At 29.8% G+C, this 27,995-nt stretch overlaps 2 protein-coding genes across 5 annotated transcripts; one reads left to right on the top strand and one right to left on the bottom strand.

Annotated features, from left to right (window-relative positions):
* The first annotated feature begins 6 nt into the window (after positions 1-6).
* On the top strand, positions 7-18,655 carry LOC130444106 (probable E3 ubiquitin-protein ligase HERC4). Of its 4 annotated transcripts, none has more exons than XM_056779115.1 (18): positions 7-111; positions 603-889; positions 2,272-2,508; positions 2,639-2,818; positions 2,912-3,129; positions 4,602-4,851; positions 5,045-5,379; positions 5,440-5,622; positions 6,800-6,913; positions 6,969-7,142; positions 8,199-8,285; positions 8,636-8,815; positions 8,920-9,097; positions 9,308-9,400; positions 10,446-10,635; positions 12,154-12,357; positions 13,345-13,480; positions 14,193-18,655. In XM_056779115.1, exons 2-18 carry the CDS (start codon positions 664-666, stop codon positions 14,343-14,345), a joined length of 3,138 nt encoding a protein of 1,045 aa, XP_056635093.1. In that variant the 5' UTR covers positions 7-111; positions 603-663; the 3' UTR covers positions 14,346-18,655. The 4 variants fall into 4 exon arrangements, with proteins under 4 accessions (XP_056635093.1, XP_056635091.1, XP_056635094.1 ...); XM_056779113.1 differs by having other exon boundaries at positions 603-904; XM_056779116.1 differs by lacking the exon at positions 7-111 and adding an exon at positions 311-493.
* A 1,130-nt stretch (positions 18,656-19,785) lies between these two features.
* LOC130443693 (venom carboxylesterase-6-like) lies at positions 19,786-27,540 on the bottom strand. Its single transcript, XM_056778440.1, has 11 exons — positions 27,419-27,540; positions 25,239-25,382; positions 23,700-23,849; positions 23,456-23,609; positions 23,213-23,398; positions 22,953-23,155; positions 22,403-22,580; positions 20,541-20,707; positions 20,313-20,445; positions 20,112-20,253; positions 19,786-20,023 (listed from the first exon to the last, which is right to left on the bottom strand). The coding sequence occupies exons 1-11, from the start codon at positions 27,464-27,466 to the stop codon at positions 19,834-19,836; spliced, it is 1,695 nt and encodes a 564-aa protein (XP_056634418.1). The 5' UTR covers positions 27,467-27,540; the 3' UTR covers positions 19,786-19,833.
* Between the last annotated feature and the right edge of the window lie 455 nt (positions 27,541-27,995).

Genomic DNA, 27,995 nt, shown 5'->3' with positions numbered 1-27,995 from the left:
ATATTTTAATTAATAGTGAGAACGCATGATTTTTAGAGGACATCGTCTTTATTTCCATTGTTGAATACAATCCAACAAACATCTACATATTATTTATTATTTAATATAAAGGTATGAATAAATATTTATATTTCTGATAAAGAAAGATAGCAAACATGGTTATTTTTATCTATTATTTGTTGATCTCATTTTTATACAGGTTTTATTACTAAATTGAAACATTTCATAGATTTTTCAATATGTCTAAAACTCATAATATTATGATCCATAGATAAGCTAAAATGTTATTTATCTATGGTATAGTGTAAACGAATGTTCGAGATTAACATTTGCACGCCGCATTAAATGTCAACTAAATAGACCTAGTGCGATGTATATTGATTTTTGAAGTCTTATAACCTCTATCGTTTGTCATGTTTTATTTCTATTTAAATCATTTCATTTGAAAGTTGGTTAAATCGAAAGTGAATTGACATGAGATAAAAACAAAAAGGTAAAACCCTATGTTATCCGTTCTATCTGGTACATCTATATTATATGTAAAACCAACAAACAACAAAAAGAATGTTCTAGATTGGTTATAGGTATTTATATGCTTTCAGACAAACAAAACAAGACATGAAAATTGTGACGAGTCTTAGTTAACCAGCAATAGAACAGAAAATGTACGGTTGGGGAAGTACCATTAATGGAGAATTGGGTTTGGGTGGTGTAGAAGAGGAGCATATTTTAGCACCAACAAATTTAGATTGGTATTTAGCTAATACTGTGGTGAAAGCTGCTTTGGGTAACTATCACACACTTCTCCTTACTAAAGATGGAAAAGTGTATTCTTGTGGTAGCAATGATTACGGACAACTGGGACATAATCAAACTAGGAAGAGGCCACGTATGTCTTTATTTAGTATGTGACCATTTTGCTTTTTGGGTTTTGTATATGTGAATCATTCTACACATCATCCCATTTCAAAAACATACCTCACATATTTCATAATATAGATAACAATACTACATCATTTCCTTGAACAGTTGTAGATATTATTATAAAATGCATTGAAACAATATTGGTATTATTATTCTGCTAATGTAAAATAAGTTTCATTGTCCGCACCATTAAGTTATATGAAAACTATTTTGAATTAAAAAACGTAATTTTTTCTCAGATTTATAACTAAAATTTGCTAAAAATTGATCTTTTACATAGGAGATTGGGAAGTATTGGAGATAATCTAAGATACAATGAACAAGTATCACAATTCTACAAAAAAAATTTGATCCCTGAAGATGGTAACACATTTATCATTGATAGTTTAGTTTAAATGGTTGATCATCATAAAATCACTATAACCAAATTTCATACAGTATGAAAAAAAAAAAATATTGAACGAAGGAATATCAATGTAAAATATTCAATTATCTTAAGTAATTATAATTTAATGAAGTTTCAATAAAAAATTGTGGATAACTTATAAAAACTTAATGGTTTCACTGATTCTCACTAGACTTTACCATAGTGCAGTGAGAATGTGTGAACTAAGATTTGACTTGTTTACTGTTAAATCTACCATTTAGAGAGATGATTATAATTCCCGCAATAAACATGAAGTTGAAAATTAATTGGAAAACAATCTTAATAAATTCTTCATGTCCAGGCCTACCAAATCACTAGATTTATCTTCAAAAATTTTTTTCTTCGGGATTTTCTTAAACAAAATGTGTGCAATATCTGTGTAATAGATTTGGATATTATCTAGCTCACAGGGTTGGATTGTTTGAATCCTCATTGAAAAAGGGTTTGATTTTATTCATCTCCATTTCCAATCAATTGTGACAGAAGATCAAAATTCATTTTTGTCGACTTGGTTTACAATACCTGCTAATGAAAGTACAGAAAAAAAGTAAGGTGTCAGGATTGGAGTGGGAATACAATGGAACAGTTGAGTTTATGGTGATAAATGGTAAATAAAGTTGGTCAGTGATTTTTTATTGATAGCCTTATGTTCCATAAAAGATTTTCCAACACTTCATATACAAATTTACCATAATATTTGTCCAGTATTTTTCATTAACCGTTTCCTAGTACTGAGTTGAAATAACATTTTCCAATGTGCTAAATTTTCTTCAGGAAATAAGCATGAATGTACATTCATTGTGTTACATTGTAGAATATGTTTAACCACCTGCATACATTGTTACACTACCAATTCAAACTATTTGCGGTTAAAATTATAATCACTTGAGTTAATTTATAATAATCCCATGTTATTGCAGAACCTGTGTCTGCTCTTGATGCACATCATATAATAGATGTTAAATGTGGTTCCCTACATTCTATGGCCTTGAATCAATGGGGTCAAGTGTTTTCATGGGGCTCAAATTTTTGTGGGCAGCTTGGACATGGTACTGATCAAGATCAATACGAAATTCCGAAACCTATAAAGGCTCTAGCATCCTACAATATTGTTCAGATACATTGTGGACAAAGACATTCTATAGCATTAGCTAGTAGTAAGTTCGTATTTATTTGCAAGTATAAATCATATACACATTCCATTCTTTCATAAATTTGATTATTAAGTAGCTATAAGTTGTTTGGTCTTTTCATGTGTAGTACATACATTAGTAAAATATCTTTTAGGTGGAGAAATATTAACATGGGGTGCAAACAATTTTGGGCAATTGGGCTTAGGATTCACATCTCAGGTAGAAAATATACCAAAACTGTTGACTTCCTTGCAAGGAGTTCCAATACATTTAGTAACTTGTGGTGCTAATCACACTTTCGCTCTCTCCAAATCTGGTGCTGTATATGGTTGGGGTAAGTATTTGTCTAGAAAAAAATAAATGGTATCTATATCCCAAAGAAATGAGTCTAAATATATTGAAGAACATTTTTCCTCACTTATTTTAGGAAAAAATACCTGTGGTCAGCTAGGACTCAATTGTGTAGACAATAAAATATTTCCTGCCCAGCTTCGGACACTTAGGAATATTAGAGTTAGGTATATAGCGTGTGGAGACGAATTTTCCATGTTTTTAACATTAGATGGGGGTGTTTTGACATGTGGAGCTGGTATGTTCGGTCAACTTGGACATGGATCCGTTTCTAATGAAATTTTACCAAGACAGGTCAGTTAGTTGTCTTTACAATATATTTTCACCTTGGTATTACAACTTGCTTCGAAGATGGTTACTTTTTTAAGTTTTTCATTGTGTTAAATAAGGGTGAAGAAGTTACTCTATTTGATATAGTCATTTGAAAATGGAAAATATATTTGATAAAAAAATAAAACTTAGAACTCTCTATTGGAATCCTACTGATCAATTCATGTTAAATTTAGTAAATAAGTTCTAAATACATAATATAATAATAATTACATTCAAATATCCATTGTTTTAAAGGGATTTTTTTTTCAAAATTACACCCCAACAAATTTAACACATAATCTGGCATTGGGTTGAAATTAAGCTTTAGATTCCTTTTATTTTAATGGTTTAATTTTGTAACTATCTAATATATCTACCTGAAATAGTTATTTTTTATCATCTTCGCCAATATCATAATATCTATAAAACAGTAGTATTCTTCAAAGTGCTGGAGTCAACAGAGGTCTAGGTGCAAACACTTTTGATCTTATCTTATTATAATATATCTGAAAATAAGTTTTACTCTGAAATTGAAATCGAGGACTCTATGTTATCTATTTACTGTATAATTTTTTATTTATTTTCTTTTTGAAGTCCTGACTTGCATCAGTCACACAGCCTTAACCTTGTCTTCAATTCTTTCCCATCTCTTGGAATCTTCTTAATGCTGTCTAAATCGACGCCAAATGGGATCTTATTGTATTTTCTCTATTCAATTATACATGCAGTATTTGCACCTAGACCTCTGTTGACCCCAGCACTTTGAAGAATACTACTGTTTTATAGATATCATTTGGACTAGGAAGGACATAGTTGATTATAATGTTCTCTTTGTCAAATCAGTCTAGATTTTGTCTATTTGACAATGATCGACGTGTATGAGTATACAGAAGAGTTAATGATAGCTTTGCTCAACGTTTCATATAATCAAAGTATGGTGGTGCTCCTTTTGTAGGAAATTTGTTTTTCATGCATAAAATGCTGTAATATCACACGAATTATCTAAAGCCAATTATATCACCAACAAACCATCCTGACTTCAAGAGACTCTTTGTTATTTAATTGATAGTAATTTAGAAGCTTTATTGTACCTGCTTCATAATTTACACAAACAATTTCTAAGATTCCTTTAAATATGGAATTATAATAATTTGAAGCTAGATTATCTTGAGCTTTAATTGGGGCTAGATGAGGAAATATGCACCACTAAAGACTCCTTTTCATACATTTTTAGTTAAATTTTTATATTTTCTACGATAATGATTTAAATTAAAAAAAAAAACAATTATGTAGTTATAAAATTTAATACCAGCATTCCTGATAGGAATTGTTGTTAAAATTTATTGCATTATTTTTTTAAGAAAAAGAAATCAAGATTATGAGTTGATTTTGCTGGAGGTTATGTGCCAGAAATTTTATATATAATTAAAATATATCTATTCCCAAACTTTCAGATTATAGAATTAATGGGCTCTACCATAACCCAAATAGCATGTGGTAAACAGCATTCGTTAGCTCTTGTACCATCTCGTGGTAGGGTTTATAGTTTTGGTATAGGTGGTTGCGGACAATTAGGTTTAAGGAAAACCACGAGTGCCTTAACCCCTCAGGTGGTTTTAGGGCCTTGGGTGTCTCCCAGCGGTATGTCTCTGGTTCCAATGAGTAATGATGTTAAAAATTTGGTCATTCATAAAATTTTTGCCGGTAGGTATTTTTATACATGTTTAGTATTATTCATAAAATTTTCCATATAATATTTACAATAATTCAAACCAATTCCTATATTATATTATTCCATGTTTATGATACTTTTTGAGTTTTATTGTTAATGAGGAATTTTTGACAGTTGTTAACTTAGTACTTTTTCTTGAATCAAATTGATTGTTTATTATTTCAGGTGGGCACCATTGCTTTGTATCTGTGATAAAAAAAGATAGCAAAGTGCCTCCATTTGATTTACGTGATTTAGATCCTTCAACTCAAATAATTACTCTTACTTTTGATTATTTAAAAAATATCTTAAGGATATCGGCTAAAGCCACAGTTGATCATGATGTATGGACACACTTAGAAACTGCATTTAAAAGTTTAGCGTGTATAAATGGTTCATTTTTATTAGAAAATGATGCACATTACTATTGTAGCAGTAAACATCACGGAGTTGATATGGAGACGACCGAAGCTGCCTTTTCATTGATAGGAAAAATCGAGAATAAGAGTATTACAGATTTGGTAAGGTATAGTTTTAAAAATAAAATATTTATTTTCAAATCGTCATCGAATTTCTTTAAGATATGGAATAGTATAATAGACAATATAATCCCAAGTTTGAAATCATCTCCTCCAGATGTGGAAGCTCTTAGGATATATCTCACTTTACCACTGTACCACGAATTTAATAACCCCAAACAGCACCTACAGTTACATAAACCTTTCGCAAATGCTGTACTTCAGTTAGTGACACCAGCTTCCAAGGTGAGATATAACATGTACATCTTTTGATTTGTGTGTTACCTTTTCTGAGAAATATAACTTAAATTTCAAACACTATTAACAGATGTAAAAACTGATAATATTTATTGTATAATTTTTTTATGAATTAGTATCATTAACTTTGTATGTACATTTCATAAATATCAATAACAATTATTTATTAATGTATAAAATGAAACTACAATTTTTTAGTTCACGTTAAACATATAATATAGTGCAACATTTTTTCATACTATAAAATCTGTAATTATCGTCAGTTTGAAACCCATTTTGTAATTCACAGGGTATTATCATTGTTTTTCTGATTGCTATAAGGTTATCAACATAAATAAAATCATCTGTCTCAAAAATAAATAAATCTTGGGTTATTTGAGCGAAAGAACTTTCTTATTGTACATCATCTTAATTAGTTAGCTATAGCTATTTGTGTAAGTTTTGCCTATGTTTCTAATATCATCAGATGGCATTATAAAACTTTTGTGTTTATTATTCTCAAATTTTTCTTTTAGTACATAGCATACTGTTAGATTTTAAATATCTTACTGCACCTTGTTCGATAGATTGCAGTACAGATGTAACATACAAGAATACAAATTTATCGCAAACAGTCAGATAAGCAGGACAATTAATGATTAAAACTAGAACTTTCTTCCTACAATTCATTGAGGAAAAAGTATGTTTTCAAAGTATCTTGGTTTCTTATGTTTGTCAATAACTATAAATTTCCTTTTACAGTGTCCTATCCATTAGTATAGTCTAAGATATTGTTTCTCAAGAACAACAATGTTGATTTACTGTATCTATATGTAATTTGTTCCTAAGAATTACAAAATTATTTTAATAATCAATTATTATATTGAATGTTGTGGATGGTAGTTAACAATTTGAACACGTTTAACTTCAGACTATTTCCAAATTCCATTCACATCCATTATCCACATCTGCACGTGTTCAAATTGCTTACAATATTGTTGATCTGGTTTAATGTAGTCCTTCAATAAGGTATGTTAAGATAAGGTGGTCTTATAGCATAGCTAGGACCTTTCAAAACGATGTCGTCATAAAGGTTTTGACTATAATTATCAATTTTTTATAATTCATCCGTAATAGTCCATATTTGGTTACAGTTTACTTATTACATATATTTAATTCATTGTAGGTAGTGTCTGGTTGGTTGAGAATGATGACCATTGATTACTTTGAGCGTTTAGTGAATATATTCAAATCAGTGGCGAGCTTTATTTTAAGGAATCAACAAATACCAGAAGGAAGAGTAGGTCTAATGTTATTAAAACATTCAAATAACTGAAATAGTGTTATTTTTTTAGACTGCTTTTTATGATCCTAGTCTTGTGGCTATGTTGGACTTGCTCACCTTCTTAAACAAAGTTAATCATAGTGTAGAAGGTTTGAAAGTACCCTATGATACTTTCCATATGAATGATCTTTCAGAATACTTAGATGTGAAATTAGACTACGTTTATTGGCTTCAGGATAAAGGGGTGAGTAGTTAAAGCTTGTAGATTACAAAATGAAATTGCTTCACAATAAATTTATTTTTTTCTACTCATCTTTGTTTCACCTTCAGAATAATACCATAATAACTGCTAATTTCCAGTAGAAATATGATTTAATTCAAAATTATGTGGCATGAGATGCATTTCAAAGAAAAAAAAATAATTTTTATCTATATTAAACAATAAAGGATCAGAAATACTATTCTGAGGAGTTTGGTGTAAAATTAGTGTTATTCTGAAACTTTGTTGGTTACTTATATAAGATTCAAACCAATTCATAATCACTCTATATTTGGAGTGCTCCAGCTTGAGGTTCATGTATGCACTCCGGCACATTTTTGATCGAGAGATTTTTGTTGAGATGGAATTGTGGCATTTTTGGAATTGAAAGGCTTGAAGATGATGATGATGATGATGAACCTAAAACCTTAAATCAATTTAATTCAATCTGCCGGTTGTAAATTCTAGTAGAAAGACATGATAAATTATAATAAATATAAATGTTCCATTTTCAGTTCACAGTTTGAGTACTGTTACGTTTGTTGGTTATTTAATTAATGAATCAAACGTTTCAGTTTTGCTTCAATTTTATTTACACTATGTACAATTGGATTATGAATCATAAGTTCACATCTGGTCAACACAAGCCACACACAAGAAACGCAAACTCGTTTCCACTATACTAAAAAGAAGTGGGAATCCAGTGAAACAGTTGAATTTTTTTATAATATAGTGCAACATTCTTTTGAAATTTATACTTTATATTGTAATTAAGATGGTTCAATTGGCATTCCAATATTGTATATAATTCGTGTTCCATTCCTTATTCTATTTGTGTAGACAGGAGGACACACATAATAAAAACGTTACAAATATAATATGGTTTCATCTTATGGCAAGTGAAAGTCTTTTTAAAATATCGTCCCAATATGTTATTATAGTTGTCAAGTCTTCATTTTATAATTATCAACACAGTATTTTTTAAATTTTTATCAATTTAAGGTAAGTTCAAGTTAATTGAATTTTTATTCTAATTTTTAGACAGGACGACTTTTTCTATGTAACTATTCATTTGTTTTTGATGCCAATGCCAAATTACAATTATTAGAAACTGATCAAGCCATGCAGGTATGTTCACTACTGAAATAATTACACTAAGAAATCGCTCATTTTTGTTTTCATTAAAGTAGATTAGTAACATTTACTATTCATTTTAATTCTCATCTACAAAAAAATACAATAAAAATTAAATTCAAAGATTTAATGATTAAACTAGTGGTAATGTATGGTTATGGAAATTGGTTTAGGTAAAAAAAGAACAAAACTTGAATGGTAAAATTATAATATTTGAAATAATTAAAAGTAATATATATATATATATATATATATATATATATATATATATATATATATATATATATATATATATATATATATAAGCTCCATTTATTAATTTGTAAAAATATTAATTTTTATAGATGCAAAAAGCAATGTCGGAAGCCGCCGAAAGAGCAGTTATTGCGATGTTATTGGCCCCACAAACTAGACATGCTATTAACAGTTATTTAGTATTGAATGTAACAAGAGAGAATATTGTCGACGACGCTCTAAGAGAGCTTAGCGAGGTTGACCCTCACGATCTAAAAAAACCTTTGAGAGTAAGTTTTTGTTATCCTTGAATCATTATTTCGTTTCATTGAAACACTGCATTCTTTTAGTTGTGTCCTTCAAAAAAATATTTCCTTGTCTTTACTTATTTAAGGTGAAATTTGCCGGCGAAGAGGCTGAAGATGCGGGAGGCGTTACCAAAGAGTTCTTTTTATTATTACTAAGGCAAATTTTAGATCCAAAATATGGAATGTTTCAAGAATATGAAGAAACTAGAGCTATATGGTTTTCTGAAACTAGTTTCGAAGATAATTCCGTATACTTTCTTATAGGTAAGTAATTCAGCTTAATGGACGTATAAATATTTTTTTTATTTTTAACAATTATATGTAAAATGTATTAAAATGTGTCTAAAAAATCCAAACTATCTTCATTCTAATTCTGTAGCTTATAATTCAGTAAGATTGTTAGAAGTTGGTACTTTAAAAAATAGTTTCTAATTAATTCTACTTGTATGAATAATAATGGTTTGTTCATTTTAGGAATGATTCTAGGTCTGGCTATATACAATTTTACCATAATAGACATACCTTTTCCACTAGCCCTATATAAAAAATTACTAGGAGAACCAATTGGTAAGTGGTGTGACTGATTAATGACCCCTATTAAAAAACAGTCAGCCTTTAATATTTGTCTTTCATATAGGTCATGTATTGTCAAATTAATATTTCAACTACATAATCAATTACAGCTTGATAGCATCTGGGCATGCTTAGGATCTCATTTCTGATTTCACAGCAATTTATATTTTAATGAGCTTAAGAGGTAGATAATTTAAATTGTAAGATTAATTTAATAGCGCTTTTAACCAACTATCAAAGTCAGGGTGGTTAACCGACTATATCATCGCTTAGATTTTGATATCCAAAATAATTTTGAACCTACACGAGCGAGCATTTTATGTGTAAAGAAACCATTTTCTCTTACCAAGGGAATAGCACAACTTGTGGTTCTAATACATTAGCAAGGTACTTGTGAGCATTAAAATGGCATCCTCAATAAGCATCATATATTAATGCAATCTCATACAATTACTACTTTGCCTCCATTTGCATACCTATTGTTTGCTCTGTATACTAAGATACGTGGATCATTGCCAAAAAGGCAAATTCTAGGTTCATTTGAGAACATTACATTCGCCCCCTCCAATCCTAATGTTATGTAGCAAACTATTGTTGTACTTTTCGATGTGTTGGTGTCAACAGAGGTTCAGTTGCAAGCCCTATTACGGACCTTTAAGTCGTTTTTATTGATAGCACTACACAAAATCTTGGTGAAGTGTAGAATATGTAATTGCATCAACACATAAGCGTCTCATTGAATATTTGCATCATTTGTACTCCTCGAGATGAGATTAACAGTTTGGGAAAAGTAAGGGTTTAAACTTTTAATAAAGGTACAGAGCGAGATTGAGTTTATTTGGACAAAATGATTTCCAAATCAACCATTATTTGCAATTTTTCAAATAAACATATTTTGCACATTGTTTTATTAAAATTTTATCCAAATTATAAATTTTGTTGGGGAATGCATTTTCCTCAACAATTTTTCGAATCTTTAACAGCACTATATTTCGATTTTCTGAATGTAGAATTTAAAATTAGGTTTTATTTGTAATAGGACTTGCTGATCTCAAGGGATTATCACCTACACTAGCGAATTCGCTGCAGAGCCTTCTAGATTATAAAGAAGATGATTTGCAAGACGTTTTTTCTCTGTATTTTGATTTGACCAGAAACATTTTCGGTCAAACAGAAACTAAACTCCTAAAACCTGGTGGATCAGATATTCCAGTAACTCAAGAAAACAAGTATGTACCTATTTAAAACATCTGTTTGCATAATTTAAAAAAGATTATTATTCTTATCCAATATTTTCTGTACCCAACATTAATTTTTTTATTAATTTCTTATACTTTTATCTTATATCAATTGTCGCTCATAAATTTTTATATGGAATTTAATTCTTGCTGAAATTAAATTTATATATTTTTGAAATTTTGCATTTCAACTGAATGTGCTCTAATATTCAAATTTTTTTTAAACTATTAATACTACACTTTTTATTTTATTAGTTGTTCATATAATGTCATTTATTTATTATTTTTGATATCACTGAGAGTAGTTGACAAAACGTGATTAGTAAAATCAAATAATGAATTATTTAAATCAGGATCTTATTATTGATCTATAAACAATAAACTATCAAAACAAAGGAGTGCTTTGTTGGATACTGAATCACATTTATATATATATATATATATATATATATATATATATATATATATATATATATATATATATATATATATATATATATTGGATATGTTAAATTTTTTTGTCAAGTCCTTTGCAAACTACAAAGATCCGATTGGTCAAACCCAATACAGTCTTTGTCAATCAATAAATGAAGAAACAAAATTATCTGTTTGTTCTATTATGAGGGCCTAAATTTGTATTAAGAATATCATTAATTGTACTAAGATGTTACGTTATTGCTTGACCCTTGCTCCATAACATTTTAGCTATAATATCCAAAATTTCTTTTAGTCTGTCTTGGTCTTCCATACTCTGTTATATTCTGTTCGATCCTGGTTGTCTCACCAACTCGGTTATATTTTTTCAAGGTAATCTATGATTGGCTTTATTTTTAGCCCTGCTCTCTAATGTACATATATGTTCTTTCTTGCCTAGTAAATGACTTCTCTCAAATCTCTTATTACTATTACATTGCTGTATTTGACTTTCATTGTCCTTGTTTTACTTCCATATTTTACCATTGGCATACAAAGTTGTGAGAATACTGTCATTTACGTTTTTTTCTTTAAATATGCTTATTTCTAAATTACATGTCTTCATGACTTTTACTATATTATAGCCACAAGATATTTGAAAATGTCTTGCTACTCTATGCTCATTTTTTATTGTTGCTGGTTTTCATGCCAAGTTTCTTAATAATTTCCTATTACTTCAAAATGTTCCAAATTATTTTTGCTTGCTCTTATTGAACCCTTTTTCTGTATCTTGTCAAAGTGATTAAACCGTTTTTTTACAGAGTTGCTATTATTTATTTGGTCATAAAATGTGATCTATCTATATGCAATCCTCTGTATGGTTTTATTTGTTTTTTTTTTGCTTTTTTTTTCTTACATATAATATCCGAAACACTGTGTTTATCATTGTTAAGCTCTTGTAATTATTAAAATCAATCAGATCTCCTGATTTGTGTATGGGTAATATTATTTGTTGTCAATTTTTTGGTATTTTATTTTCTCATTTTCTAATTAGTTAATTCTGAAAATGAATGAATTGATTATTTTCTGTTTTAGGCAAGAATATGTTGATCTATACGTAAATTATACTTTCAATGAAAGTGTAAAAGATCAGTATGAAGCATTCCATAAAGGTTTCATGAACGTCTGTGAGGGTAGAGTACTGAAACTATTTCATTCTCATGAGTTGATGGCAGTAGTCATTGGTAATGAAAACTATGATTGGCATGCTTTAGAAGAAGTCGCTGAGTATAAAAATGGGTAAATAATACTTTTCTCTATATCTTGATGTCTTAACAATTGATAATAATGCTAAAAATATTGGAAATATTCATTTTTCACTTAAACTGTCAAAACTACTTCTTGGAATACCAAGTTTCGACTTGATTCTGCCTTTTTCAAATTTTATCAGTATATAAAATACAAATTTTCGAAAAAAAAACTTGAACAGTAAGTTGCAATGCTTATAATACTTTTCGGATGTAAATAATTTGTGAAATCTCAGATAAAATACAGTAAAAAGGATACATAATATGTACCTAAACTCAAGTTATTGGTTATGGAAGTTTGGAAAAGGTGCATTCAAATAGCCCAAACAATCTCAATCTCCATAAATAATGTAAAAAATCTAATTTAGATTAAAATATTGGTATTTCTGGAAACCTGTAAGTGGATTGTGAATGACCCTGATTGCTTTTACTTAAATTATAATTACAATAAAAAAACAATAATAAAAAGGTACAAAAATTGCAGATACATGTTAACATTTCTGAATATTATATGCTAATGTTCTCTATGTTTATAAGAATCGTCAACTCGACTCTTGCCACACTCCAGTGTAAAATTTAGTCAAAATTTATCTGCACTAAACACCAGCGTTCTATAGACGTTGATGCTCTTAAATATAAGATAAAGGAAGTTTTATACTTCTAACTAAATCAAATATCACTCATCTTTCTTCCATATGTCTCCATAACTTTAAAACTAATAAAAATAATACGTAGTTTCACTATTGTTTTTGTAGCTGATAGAGAGAAGTTGAAAAATATTTTAGTTTCGAAGAAACTAATCATCTTTTGTTAAGTACGAATTGGAATACATTTTCAAGTATGAATTCCTCATACAAATTTGTAAATTTATAAAGAACCGATTTAATAAGCTGATGTTATACTGTACATTGTAAAGGTTATGGTTTTATAAGTCATATAGCTATTTCTATAATATATTATATTTTATGTTTTATTCCAGATATAAATCTTCTGATAAAACCATCAGATGGTTTTGGGAGGTTATCCATGAAATGTCATTAGCAGATAAGAAAAAATTTCTATTGTTCCTGACTGGTAGTTACAGAATTCCGATTCAAGGAATGAAAGGAATAAAGGTATGCAAACTAAACCTAAAATTTTTTATGAAAAAAATTTGTTATAATCTTGTTATATGTATAACATATCAACAAAATGTATTGTAAGTATATCAATTCTCTCGTGATATTTAGTGGTTATTGGGCCCTTATCATGCTTTTATTGGATGTATTTGATTAATTAGGTCATACTTTCAATAGCTATTTAAAATTTTGACATATGCACTCTCTCAAAATACTAACTCTATATGTAGATAACATGGGATATTGAATCTAGAGATCTGCATTTGAATATTTTTTAGCAAGGTCCTTAATTTGAATCATTATATCAACTGTACTGTTAACTACAAACATCACAATAATTGTTCTAAATCTTCTATTTTTCTTTCACATTCTCAGATGTTGGATTAAGATTTTTCTCTTTTTGTCCCACATTTTATATTTGGTCTATCCTTCCTTTTTTGATCTGTTCTCATTTCAATGAAATGTTCGTATTAATTTAGTAATTTATTATGTATTTCTTTTGTTTCTTTACTTTTCTTATATTTTAATTATTTTCCTTGCTCCACTTATTTCTTTTCTTTTATTTTCATTCTGTTGTCTCATCTTTCCTCCCATTTGTCTAATTTTCTTTTGCATATATGTTCTCTAGTCCATAATAAATCTGAATTAACAAGCTGATCTCATCAGGTTAATGCCAATATAGTTTTGTATGAATGTTTTTTCTTTTTAGATTTATATCCAACCCACAAATGACGAGAAGTTCTTACCAGTAGCTCATACATGTTTCAACTTATTAGATTTGCCAAGATATAAAACAAAGGAACGCCTCAAGTACAAACTAATGCAAGCAATTCAACAAACTGAGGGTTTTTCTCTAGTTTAATTTCACGTTTAACATTAAACTATAAAAAAATGGAAAGCAGCATTTTTTAAAATGATCCAATTAAATAAAATCATTTAAATTATATCCAATAATCATTTGATAACAGTTACTAGCTTTTTCACAAATTTCAAAAAACACAAAGAACTAGTGAATTTGTAATAGATGTTGTCACAGAACTGATGTATGAAATTTGTGTCTCAATTATTAATTTGAATTGGCAACTTTTCAAACATATCAATCAACTGATTCATACAAGCCCTTTTTTCTTGTAATATGTTACTTCTTGAATTTTTCTAATGTTCCTCTGTCGTTAAATGTTTATTGGATGCAAGTTGTTTCATGTGTCAGAATCGGTTGAATTGTACTTTTTTCCTGGATGTTAAATACTGTATAAGGAGCTAATACCATCTATGACAACAGAAATACCCAATTTTGCAAGTATTTATACATATATAGACGCTCAATCAATCAATAGCCGTTCATTTAAGTGGGCTCTTGTTGACAAAGCAGATTTTTCTGTTTCCATTATTTGTATTCCATTCATCATATAATAATATTTGGAAAAGAAAATAAAAACTTATTCGCTCAAAATTATATTGATATGTTTTTAGAATACATTAAAATAACTTCAAATCATTTTCGAATTTATTTATTTAGATTGTTAGAAATAACTCATGCATGAATCGTTATATCAATACTTTTTTTTATTATTAAGAGTACCCTGAAATTTTTGTTAAATAAGAACCAAGCAAACTCCGAATATGGAAATAAAACTATTCTATTTTTTAAAAAGACTATAGTATTGTTTTGTATCCGAGAATACATATGCATTTATAAACAACCAACAGTTTTGAAGTAATTTGTAAATAATATTCAAAAACAGTCAACTCAATAAAACTGAAAATTGATATTATCCTCTTAGAGCTGACCATGCCCATCTTGATTCGGGAAAACAATAATATTTGAAAAGCAAAAATTCAAATAGAATATTATCCTTTTTTCATTTTATTGAGAAAATGGGGCTTTTGTCTTAAGAGGTAATGAGCAGGTGGAATACTTATTTGTTCCACATGAAACGTATTAATGGGATTAAATAAGATAGGATAGTATCTGAAATAAGACAAATTCTGTTTTTTAAACTAGCTATCTCTAACAAAATGAAAAAAAATTTTTTTGAATTTATAATGCGGATAATAACCTTTTGGAAACAGGATTATACTCTATTTGATTGTAAGAAAAAAGAACCTACAGAAGTAAACCTGAATTTTATCCATAAATATAACAAACGATATAAGAGATCAAGCAAAAGAAACTAAACAACTAGTCCTCCATCCTCCTCATTACAGTCACAGTCTTGTGAATCGTCCTCACATTCGGTATGGAAAATTTCACTTGGTTCATTGGCCAGGAATGTTGTGAATAATTGACGTTTTCATCTTGTTGCCAATTTTCAACGTAAAATAACAGCAACGTCTGTGAATTTTTAATTTAATTTAATTCCTGGGAATAGGTAAACTATTCAAATTTTTTTGAACTATCGTCATGTCGATAGTTTGACTCTATTTTTATTCTAACCAAGCCCAGTCTGTCTTTTCTAAAAATTATCCGCTTTTATATCTATAAACTTATTCAGTGCTTTGCAATCTTGAATCAACCCATCTTCACTAGGTAGTTTTACTGTACCAATTTCATCGTAGATTTTTATGTATTCTTGAACATTAAGCAGTGTTTCATACTTTTTTAGTCATTTTTTAAGTCTTTCAAAGACCCTATCAGCTAGTAAAATTGAGTGCCCTCTTACTGGGAAGGTTACTCTTATTTCTTGAAGAGCAAGAGTGGCCCGCACATCCGTCGGTAACTAAAAGAAGAACTCTACAGCCAGGATTTATATTACTTCCTAGAAGTGAGTTTCTTGATAGGTTATGCGGAGATTACAAAAGGATAATTGTCTTAAGTAATAAGCTTCACCAATTGGCAATTTGGGAAGATTTTGCACTTGTTGGAGATCGAAACAAAACACCTGTGAGTCCGATTCTTTTCGCTTCATTAATATATAAAATTGTTTTCCCCTTAATTTGTGAATACGCAATTTAGTTAAAATAGTAATTTTCTTGGTAGGATTACAATATTTGAGCTAATTTTTTTTTCAAAAGCAAAAACTGCATACATCTGAAGCTTGGCATTCGAAAGCTATGTTGAAGTTTTTTGAAAATGTTAACAAAAACTGTATAGAACCTTCCCATCTTACTCAACTGCGGAATTGTATGTTTTCCAAAGCCTCGTGATATTGAACATGAGGGTAAATAGAGTCTCCTGGATTTTAGTCTATTATAGTGGCTCACCTATAAATTCAATCACTCTATTCCGTTCTCCTTCTCTTTTAACCGAACGATGAGTTCCCCTCTATTTTCTTTAATATCCTTTTCCTAATATTACAGTAGGTGTAATTGTATGCAGTCGTTTCAAGAAATTCCGAAAGATTTTAAAATCATTTTTTTGGCACATTCTATAGGGAGATCCATCTATTGTGTACATCCTGTATTCTGCTGCTAATTGATGCTTTCGATACTCTACACTCTGCTTTATACTTTTTGCGTCATCTTAAAGGAGCCCTGACTCTACAAAAATAAGATACTTTGCGATCTCAAACGAGTCTGGTGTTTGAAGAACCCTTTTTCGTGCAGCAATAATGTCTTGGTTAGGTTACATACATTTATATGTTGGTCCGTCATGTTTACATGGTTTACATGGTCTCTTAAAATTTTCTAAATTAGGAAAATGATCCAGATATCTAAAATAACACGGTAACTAACTTCTTAACTTTGATTAAACACATTAATTAATGACCTACCTCAATTGCTTTGTTTTTTTGTCATTTTTTAACATTTCTACATCTCTTTCTGTTACCCTGATTAGCATTACTGACTACAACTTATTCAAAATCCAAACTTGCCACTCAAAAAATAAATATATTTCACTAAATCCGCTAGAAAACAAGTTGTGAACAACACTGGAGTGATAAACATACGTTTGTGAATAAAAATCTTTTTGAACCTGCATCCGATTTCTGATTGGAAAAACAAAGATAAATTAAGTTCGGTCTGAACCAAATTGCACGTGTGAATAAAATTTCATGAAATATTTTTATGAATAATAATTAATCTGAACTAATAGCGACATTTTAACATAGATTTTAAAGGGGATAAAGAACCATTTGAATGATTTGCCGAAGTGGATTAAATTGAAATGCAACTTAGGTATGTATCGCCATCTGGAAGCGGAAACTATAAATTTTGGATAATGATCTTTTTTGCTCGTCATTTGTCCAATGGAGATAAGAAATATTGCCCTAACTATCCTACTACCTCTTATTTCAAATGTGTACAACTTATTCAATTACTTTTTTCTCTACAAAAAAAAGGAGCTTACAATTGTGTGAGTATTATTTCTCAAGTAGTAGTACTCTAACCTTATTTATCACAATAAATCTATATAAATTCTCTATTTTTTTTTGTAAGTTTCTTCGAAAGGCAAATGTAGCTGATTGGTTATGCATATCAGCCTTTGTTAAAATAAAAAATGTCATAATTGCTTGTGTTACTTAAAATACTACATTTAGGTTCTGAGGTAAATAATTTTTGAAAATAAATTACTATCTCTTCGAATTTGTTCATCATCATGTAAATCTTTTTCTTTTACTCTCGAGAGAACCATTTGTATTCCAATCAGCATCATTATTAAGCTTCGATGTTCTAAATCTCTAAATCCTTTTCTTCAGTATGTCCAATTATATTTCTTACCTATTCCATATCTATGGCTTTCAATAAATTCTCTTGTTTCACTTCTACTGCACAGTATTTTTCCATTAAGATTTTGTTTGTAATATTGAATTAGCTATCGTTTCCGTTTTACTTTTCACTGTATGTTTATGATTTCCATTTTCCAATATAAATTTATTTTGTTAGTGATCATATTAGGTCCATAAATTACTTCAAAGTTGTTTTATTTACCTATTCTATTCAATATGCTACTTTGTCTTAAACCAAAATTGATAAAAAATACAATAATCTGATATATATTTTCATAATTATAAGAAATACTCTCTTTAATATTATATAATTTTTGGACTCAATAATTTTATTTATTGCAAGATGGCAACCCCATATTTATAATTTAGAACAATAAAAAATTGATTATTGTTTTATATTTTATCTTGATGACAATAATTTGATGATGCCTACAATTTACCTATTTAATGATTGTGATGTGAAACTTTATACTTGTTGAAAATTGATCATTAAATTTTTTATATTTCTTCCAGTTTTTCATTTTTTATTTGACAGGGTGCAGAATACGAAGAGGAGATCACTGTATCTTCGTTGATACATGCTTCTATTAAAATCACTATATGATAATTAGTTATTAAAATGTATTTGAAAAAAAATTAAAAGCTTTAGTTATATTGGTAGGTGATTCTCTCGCAGCTTGAATCTTCTTCTGGTTGAATGTATTATATTTCAGTGGTTCTCTTCCCTCAAAATCTGTGTCTGCTGGCAGTTCTCCAATCTGCGAATCCAATTCCTCTTTGTTCATCTATCAAAGTAAAAAAACATATGCCCTCCATTACAGAAGGGGCATTCAGGTGAATCTCTTGCCCATTGGGTGCAAATAACGCGCAAAATTGTGTAAGATAAAAACCTCCACATTGAAAAAAAAATCAGTAAAAGAGAATAAATGCATATGGGTCAACCCTAATACCGGGTAAACGCTCGTCTACTTTTAATCACTGCTCGCTCTCCCATTCTTCTATAGCGACTTCTATGAATTAGTAGAAACTATGACTTCAAATCCTCTTTTTTAGATAGCCCCCATAGATATTCTATAGGATTCATATCCGGACTGTTAGGGGGCCCCTCTAATAAAGGGATATTGACATCATGTAAATTGCCAATAACCAGTCTAGCCACGTGGGGGTCAGCATTGTCCTGCGTGAATAAAAAATTATGCCCAACAAACGGAGCAAAAGGCATTGCGTGTTCGACAATAATGTCGTCCAAGTAATATTGGGCATTCATAGACCTCGTACCTATAGGAACCAATTCCGTACGAGCATCGGACCAAATGTCTTCCCAAAACATTTAAGACAACCACGAAAAGACATTTTAGGAGAGATAATAAAAATGTGGGATTTTACCTTCTCTCTGTACATTAATTTTTTTTATTTGGGTATTTTTTTCCTTTAGATCACAATAAAAAACAGTTATATGAGTGATTTCGAAGAATATTAGCGCAGGGCTTCATAAATTCAAGATTCGCCCTCATGGATACTTTTCGTTTTTATTCGAATGTCTACCCAGTGAAAATTGATCATTACGGAATGAACTATTAACTTGTTATAGCAAAATACTATCAATATTTTTTCAAAATAAAGCTGGACCTATAATTTTTTAAAAATTTTAATGCAAACAATATTATAACAGCAAAATTTTTAGAAATTTATATATGGTTTGACTGCGTAAGTTTCATATAGCTCAACCCATTTATGGTAAGTGTCACTTTTTGGATAGTCTGATACTATAGTAAGGGTTTTATTGATATTGAGGTATTGGAAACTACCAGATACAAGCTTTGGCCATATAATATTCTCCAAGATTTCATTCGGTTCTGGTGTTGGATTTCTGTAAGAAAAAAGTGATATTTTAATAGTTTGTGAAAGAAAAGCAATTTTTAATACAGCTCTAGTATGAATTGCTACCACTATAATACCTGTATTTAGCGAAATTAGTAAGTAACAGGCGCCATCTTTCACTGGTTAAAACGTCCTCTGGAGGGAAATTATCTAATACAGTCCAATTACCGAATGTCCAATAGTAGTTTCCGTCTTCTGAATGCTGAACTTTTTCAGCTCCTACAAAGCATTTGTAGAAGAAATTTATTTGTTAAAGAATGTGTTCATTTCAAATTTACCATCTACGAATTGTTTATTAGTACCACCAAGCTGTCCACTGTAGGAAAATTCGTAGAAGTAAACATCACTATATTGGGATTGCAGCTCTGCGTGACGGATGATTGGACGGTTAAATGACATGTCACTGAAATACTGAAGCAGGTTTATTCTTTTTTTGAAATAAATGAGTGGTTAAATATGCAGCCATTTTATGGAAATACAAAATTTTAATATTTTGATAAACTTACTCTTATAGCTGAATAAAGCTTGTCTAAGAATGAACCATCGGTGAAAATTTCTTTGATTTTTTGGCCAACTTCTGCTCTGATATTTTCGTCAGTTATACCCATGTTGTTGTTAATCAGTAATTTGGAATCTTGATCGTAGTATTGTATGTAAGTGATCCAATTTGGATCTGTACGAAACGAAGAATAAATCAAATGAAAAATAGTTATACACTCATGTAAATTTTGTGTAGGTATAGCACAAGACGCAGCTAATTAAATACAAATCACACACATGTAATTAAAGTGATAGTTGCAAAGCATTTCGTTGAAGATTAGTAATTTCTTGACAACATCAAAATTAGGAAAGTAATTATTGGTCCAAATTTAATGTAGAGAAGCCAACTTTTGTCCATAAGAACTTTGATGAATTAATTTTTAGCCCATAATAAACTTAAACAAGCAAAGTTATATTATGTATAAATGAAATTTGGAGAAGCCATGTCTTTCATATTAAATCCGGACATACCATGTCTTGAACATATATACTGTAGATTTGGATGACGATTTTTTCTACAAATTGAATTTTGATAATCCATTTTTTGTTCTGATTCCAATTTGGTAAGTTTTTGTAAAAATAGTTGTTTTCACCAATTCGATTTAGGGTAAATTTCAATAAATGTATCAATCTATGGCACAAATCTAGTTAATCTGATTATATGAATCGAATCTGTATCTTCGGTATCTGGTAATAATGATTGAAGGTCAGCTCAACTCAAAAGAGAAATCAGGATACGTTCACGGAGATCATGGCGAGCTCAAGTACTACCTATACAATTGAGCATTAAACATAAATATGAGGAGGTCACATAGAAAGTATTTGTGCCTAACCTTGGTATCAGTAATTTATAACTGAAAAACTCACATTGATTTGGTAATTCGAACAGAATAACTACTAAAAGTTATCACCGAAACAGATGTTTTTAACTAACTTCGTCTACAATCAGATAAGGCTAAAAACTGAAAGATGTCCAGAAAGAAAGGGTGATTTTGACATCTATGTGCATAGAAGCATGACTTCGATTTTATGGGTAACACGGGAGAAGCAGGTTGGGGGTTTTTAGTCACTATTGTAAAATATTTGAAAGTACATTATACAGCTAGACTAAATAGGTTTGTTTAATCTGTAGCTATAGAGTTTATCCCTTCACCGATGGACTGTATTTTCTCGAAATAATAAACACTCAGGTCTTGAAATTTGTAGATAGATTATTTTATGAATTTGAAACAAAAATACTCAAGGAAAAACTCTCTTAACGGTAGATTAATAGACTAGGTATCCGGACTTAAATGTCAATAAACAGCTTTAGTAGAAATTTCTTAGTACATCTAGGGAAAATAAACTGAAAATGTTTTCCCTTATAATGTAAAGACACAAGTTTTTTCCCATATACAAGGATTATCATTGAGTGGATTAAGTTATTAACAAGAAAAAAAAAGGAGGAAGTGATTTACAGTAGTAAAGAATTTTTTTTAATTAAAACATTTTAAAAATTGAATTAACATAAAAGCAAATAAGTAGAGACATTAACATGGAAATGGGTTAAAATTTTAAATACAAGTTTCAAAATATTTACTATTAGTCAAGATGAAATTTCATTCAATTGTCGATTTTTGTCTAGTCAGTTAATAAGCATCTTTTATCAGACAATGTTTCCAATCAGAAGTTCTTAGGACCGGAAATGCCAGAGAACGAAACTTATTTTTTCCCTCACCGATTTCTTATACTGATTAAGAATATGTAATGTATGCGGACAGATAGACAGAATAAAAATAGTAATAATAAAAATACTGTAAAATAGTGGAAGCGGAAATTGATTATTTACCTTGCGCTCTTGTCAAAGCTTCCTCTGAATCAATACCGATCATAAGTGGAACTCTGTTCATTCTACCTTCTTCTATAGCAGCATACATACGTTCGGTTATAAAAGCATTTTCATGTTCCGGTTCCATAACAGGAGCATAAAAGAATCCTTGTACGATCTCTTCTTGTCCAATGGTGTCCTACATATTGTAAAATAAAATAAAAAGGACTTACTGCATATTTGGAACATATACTGCAAATTATAGACGACATTGCTATAGAAATTGGAACCCGACTTGAATTTGCGATATTGGACTTCTTGTAAGCAAGCAGAGGACAATAGATTGCGCATATTGATATAACAATTGTCAAATTATAGGTGAGTATTACTAATTAATAAAATATAGGCCAAAACATGTCCTAAAGGTTTTTAACCTTTAGGAAATCGTTTACTTTCATGTATTGAACATCTAAACTGATTTGAAAAAATCATATTATATTTTAGAAAGCTTCTAACTTCACTGGAATGTGGCAAATACATTGAATATGAACGACTTTATTCTTTCACTTACCAAAACGCATTTAGCTGCAGCTTCATTTACAGTATCTGCTGGCAAACTTCGCAAATATTGTACAAGTTCTTCAGTTGATGCATTTTGATCAAAGCTAGAATTGATATACGTTGCAATTTTGTAAGCTATTTGTTTGTGGTCTTTTTGGTAAGCCCATGGTACTAAAATTGAACCACTTGTAGAAATTCCAGCCCAGAAGAGTCCTTAAAAAGATTTATGTTTGCATCACATGAGATAAAAACTGGCAGAAGTTGTTTTACCTTCAGATTTTTTACTCATGAAGTGATATGATACTGAAGCAGCTCCAGCACTGGTTCCGAAAATGGTTATTTTATCTGGATCACCACCAAAATATTTGATATTGTCTCGTATCCATCTTAAAGCGAGGTTTTGATCTTTCAATCCATAATTTCCAGGACTTGCTAGATCATCTGTGGCTAAAAATCCTGAAAAGATAAGAGTTCGTAGTTGTTTATCTTTTTTCATTACTTTCAATTTCTTACCAAACGGTCCAACGCGGTAGTTGATTGTTACAATCATAACATTATTTTCCATGAAATAATGAGGTCCAGCTTGATCGAAGTTTGCAACTCCATTAATAAAGCCTCCTCCGTAGATCCATACCATAACTGGAAGTGCGTTTTTTGGATCCGGATACTACAGTCATATAAATAAGAAAATGTCATCATTTGATATACTTGTATTCACTTCATATTGCTGTTTTAGCATTTATCAGACATAATTTACCTGGGGTGTGTAAACGTTTACAAAGAGACAATCTTCAGTTTGGACCGTTTCCAAATTTGGTATATTGAAACCGTTAGTTACTTGATAACAAACTTTCGTATTATTTGTGGCATCTAAAATTCCCTCCCAAGGTTCAGCGGGCTGTGGTTCCTAAAAAGATAATGATGATGATGAACTGTTCTCCACATTATCAATTTGGTGAAATAAATTAATAAAGACTGTTAAGTTTCGCATATAAAGATTCTTCTATAAAATTTTACAAATCAATTTCACATTTCAAACATTATTACACCACAATTATCATACTAATTCTAACATAACTAACAATGTAGTAACTAATTTCACTTTATATATTACTTTATATCGTCTAGATTGTCTCCTCCTTTTCTTTTGTAGGAATATAAAGAGAAACCATTTCTAAGCTTGGAACAACCGACCGTTGATCTTTACCTTATCCCGTCTTTTCATGAGATAAATACCAATTCTTATCTTGTTACGGACTTCAGCATAAATCATAATATTCTTCTTGAAGTTGCGGCTTGAATGAAGTAACAAACAGAGGGTCGCTTGGTAACCGAACTTCTGTACCAAAGACGATACTCGCTGGAGTTATTCCTGTGGTCTTATCCACAGCCGATCGATAAGCCATCAGTATCAAGAATATATGTTCGTCCTAACTGTCTTGATGTTTTCTCACAAATATTCGAAGGTTCTATTGAATCGTTCTCCTATTCCGGCTGATCGGGGATTCTAAAGATTCGCTTTGATCTTCAAAGATTTGAATTTGATTTTCAAATTCATCTATCTTGATCGCTTGTGCCGTCACTTCGTCATTCAGTTTATATTCCGCTAGAACAGCTGTTTTCATGTTTTCTTTATTTCGTCTTGAGCTTTTTTTGATTTATTTTCTAAACTTCTTTTGACTTCTTCATTATTTTTCAGTTCTTCTGGACTTGTCACCATTTTTTTCTTCCATATCTTCTTGAGCAGTTTTTTTCATGTCTTTTTTCAATTTCAATTGACATTCCTCCATTTTTCCTAAGATTTTTTATTTCTTCTTGTTTTTTCATTCCCTATCCCATTTTTTAAATTTTACAAAAATTATTTTTTGTCTTCTTTGCATGTGTAATCCATTTTTTACAGGACATACATCACACCAATTACAACAGAACAAACAATTTATCATCTATGACTTTATAACAATACTCTAGATTGTTTTCTATCGCTAGCCACGTATCTTCAACATCGATCCTCTCCTCATATTGTCAGCTCTCGCCTTATATATGCTTTTTCGATGTTTCAGAGTATTGTAGAACCTTCTGAATCTAATTAAAACTAACTTCTTAGCTCTGTAATATTTATAGTTTCCATTACTGGTGCAGTTAGATGGGGCGCGGCTGTGTCACAATTCATTTACAAAAGTGTGATTCCCTCGATAACTGCTCAAAGTGATTACAAATTATTAGTGAAACGTAAATGATGAACAATAATGAGTTTATTCATTCACATTACGTATTTTTAAATGGTTATGCTACTTACATTGAATCTCAGATTTCCAACTGGCGCTTTCCCATATGGAATTTGTTGGAAAGCATAAAATGGAACGCCGGTTTTTCTCATGGAATATTCCATTCTACCTCGTATTTGCCCATTTGGTATTGTTACCAAAATTTCTTGGGCCAACTGAGATATTAAAAATATTTTTAATTAAACATTTTCTTTATTAATAATAATATAATTTTATTAATATCTATTTACTAAAAAGCGGAAGATAATGTCATGAAAACGAGAGATGGTATAGTTTATTCATAATACTCCAGTAATCAGCGGTAAAAAACTGTATAGCATGGAATTTTTAATATCACCGTTTTCCATGACAATTTAGATCTGAGCTACATTTATTCTCTTCTTCAAGGTTTTAAAATCTAATTTTTAATCAGAAAAGAACTGAAATCAAGACGATTTACTAACAAAAAATATATAAAGACCCAAGAAATAAGAAACTGAAGACTTTTATTGATTATCTATGAATCTCTTAACACCTTTTAATAAGTTTATGATTAATTTACATAATTACAACATAAGCTTGAAAAATTTTGTTATTATTTCTTGAAATTAATGAAATCGCTTTGTATTGAATTTAAATTATTTAAATTCATTCCGATAAAATTATTTTTGAACGAGAACCTTGAACCTTTAAGAGTCAAAAGCATTTCATTCCTAATAAAAAATCTGATGATTTGCATTTTAACCCTTATAAAATCCACCTTTCATTACCAAAAATAAAGAAAATGCCTATGAATTTTGGTTCAACCCCAATCAAGGAGATCAATATTTTTATTGATTGGCCATATTTGGGTTTGCAAATAGACTTTACGTGATCATTCAAAGCAGTAAATGCTAGAACAAACAATAACAATAGTTATATCTCATTTCAAGGTATCCAGACAACTTACTTAAGGTAGTGTCGACTATAGTACAGGATTTACCAGCTTTTAAAATATCTTGGTGCCTGAAAGACTTATAAAAAATCGCCAATTTTCTATTACGTCAGAACGTTTATATAATAAATCGATGAATATTTTCCAAATAAGTGAAATAAAAAGTGCTATTCAATCAAACAAAATATGAATAACCAAATTTCATAATATGCAAGGTATAACGAAGACAGAAACAAATAATATTAGGATTAATAATACAAAAACACTAAAGTGTGATTAGAATTGAGTGTATGTAAATAGAAATGTAAAGAAAAGTAAAGGAAATCACAGTAGTACATAATTTGCTACCAAAAACAAAAGATAGAAAGAAATCAGAGAATTTTGGAGAAAATATCTGAAGAAAAAAGAAACTCAATCACATTACTTATACACATAAGAGTAGAAAGACATAAGGATAATATACATATCCATCTCCATCGTTGCAATATTAAGCAGGTAGTGTGGTGCTAACCGTATTATGGGATTCTAAAGGGTTCCACAACTAAAGGCTCCCGAGAAAGTTATTTGATGTGTTCCGCTTAAGGATAACACACCCAGTCACAGGTACGGCATCTAAGCTGTAGCTCAGTAAGGCTTCGAATTAATTAGGCACCATATTCTTCAGATTTGGTCCCTAGTAATTGTTGTTTTTTCCAAAACTTAAAGAACACTTGCGTGGTAAAATATTTTCTTCTCTTAATAAACTCATGTGTGCGGTGAATCAGTGGATTGCATATGTTGGATTAATTTTTCTTATGGGATGCTAGAGCATCGATGGTAAAATGTGATAATCTCAGTGGAGACTATATTATTGAAAAATAGGTGATGTAGGTTTCTACAAATTCCCGAGCATCATTAAAAATCTATTATTTGTACTAACACGAAAATCTAAAAACTTTGTATTTAATACTAATATTGTATGTATAACATCCAGAATCAGATTCTACCATGTTTGTGTTCTAGTCCATCTGTCCTAAATTAAAATTTTAGACTCTCTGGACACTTACATTATGTATAATTATTGAATATCAAACTAATTGATAACGGCAAATGTAAAACATGGAAAAAGTGATAGAGATAGGCTTTATCTAAATAAACGATGCCATTCTCGTTTTTTTAAAGAAATTAAATTTTGTATCATATCTGTCATAAAAGCATAACATTTCTTGAAATTGAGTTGATGAAGTTTGTATTAATTAAATACATTATTATGATCAACTTGATCTATGATATACTTACAGATAACTCGAAATATAATAAAACACAAATTACGAATTTGAGTAACATCTTGAAATAAAATTTTCTCAATAATAATGCCAGTTTTATACTTTTCTATTAATGATAAGAGTCTTTGCAAGTACGCTCTTATAGATATAGAATATATTATTATCAACCGATAATAGGTAATCAAACATTCAAACGATCAATAGTTCAAATTTTTTGAAAATTGTTTAATATGAATCGATAAAAATATCTCATCTTTTAAGCCGGTGGATTATAATGCAACGATGTTAGATGCTGATTTATTGGAAAATTGGCGACAAGTATTTAAATGAAACTAAAAAACTTCGTTATACATATACTGAATTTTATCCTTATCCATGCAAAGTACCTATTCCAAACAGTGCGGTTCCACACGAATACTATATTAGAAAATATCAATACAGTGAGTTCGACCTAAAATATCCGTCAGTTTTTTTACTTTATAAAAATGGGCAATTTAGCGGTCGCGGACTTGCGTACTGCAGGTGTTTAGTGGAACGCAGCCAACTTTAATGATGTTAATGTAAAATTAAACCTTTAAAGGAATCGTTCC

The sequence above is a fragment of the Diorhabda sublineata genome, chromosome 5 (assembly GCF_026230105.1).
Source record: "Diorhabda sublineata isolate icDioSubl1.1 chromosome 5, icDioSubl1.1, whole genome shotgun sequence".
In the NCBI taxonomy this organism is placed as follows: Eukaryota; Metazoa; Arthropoda; class Insecta; order Coleoptera; family Chrysomelidae; genus Diorhabda; species Diorhabda sublineata.
Note: the sequence above shows the minus strand (reverse complement) of the source record. Positions and strands in the feature narration are given on the sequence as shown.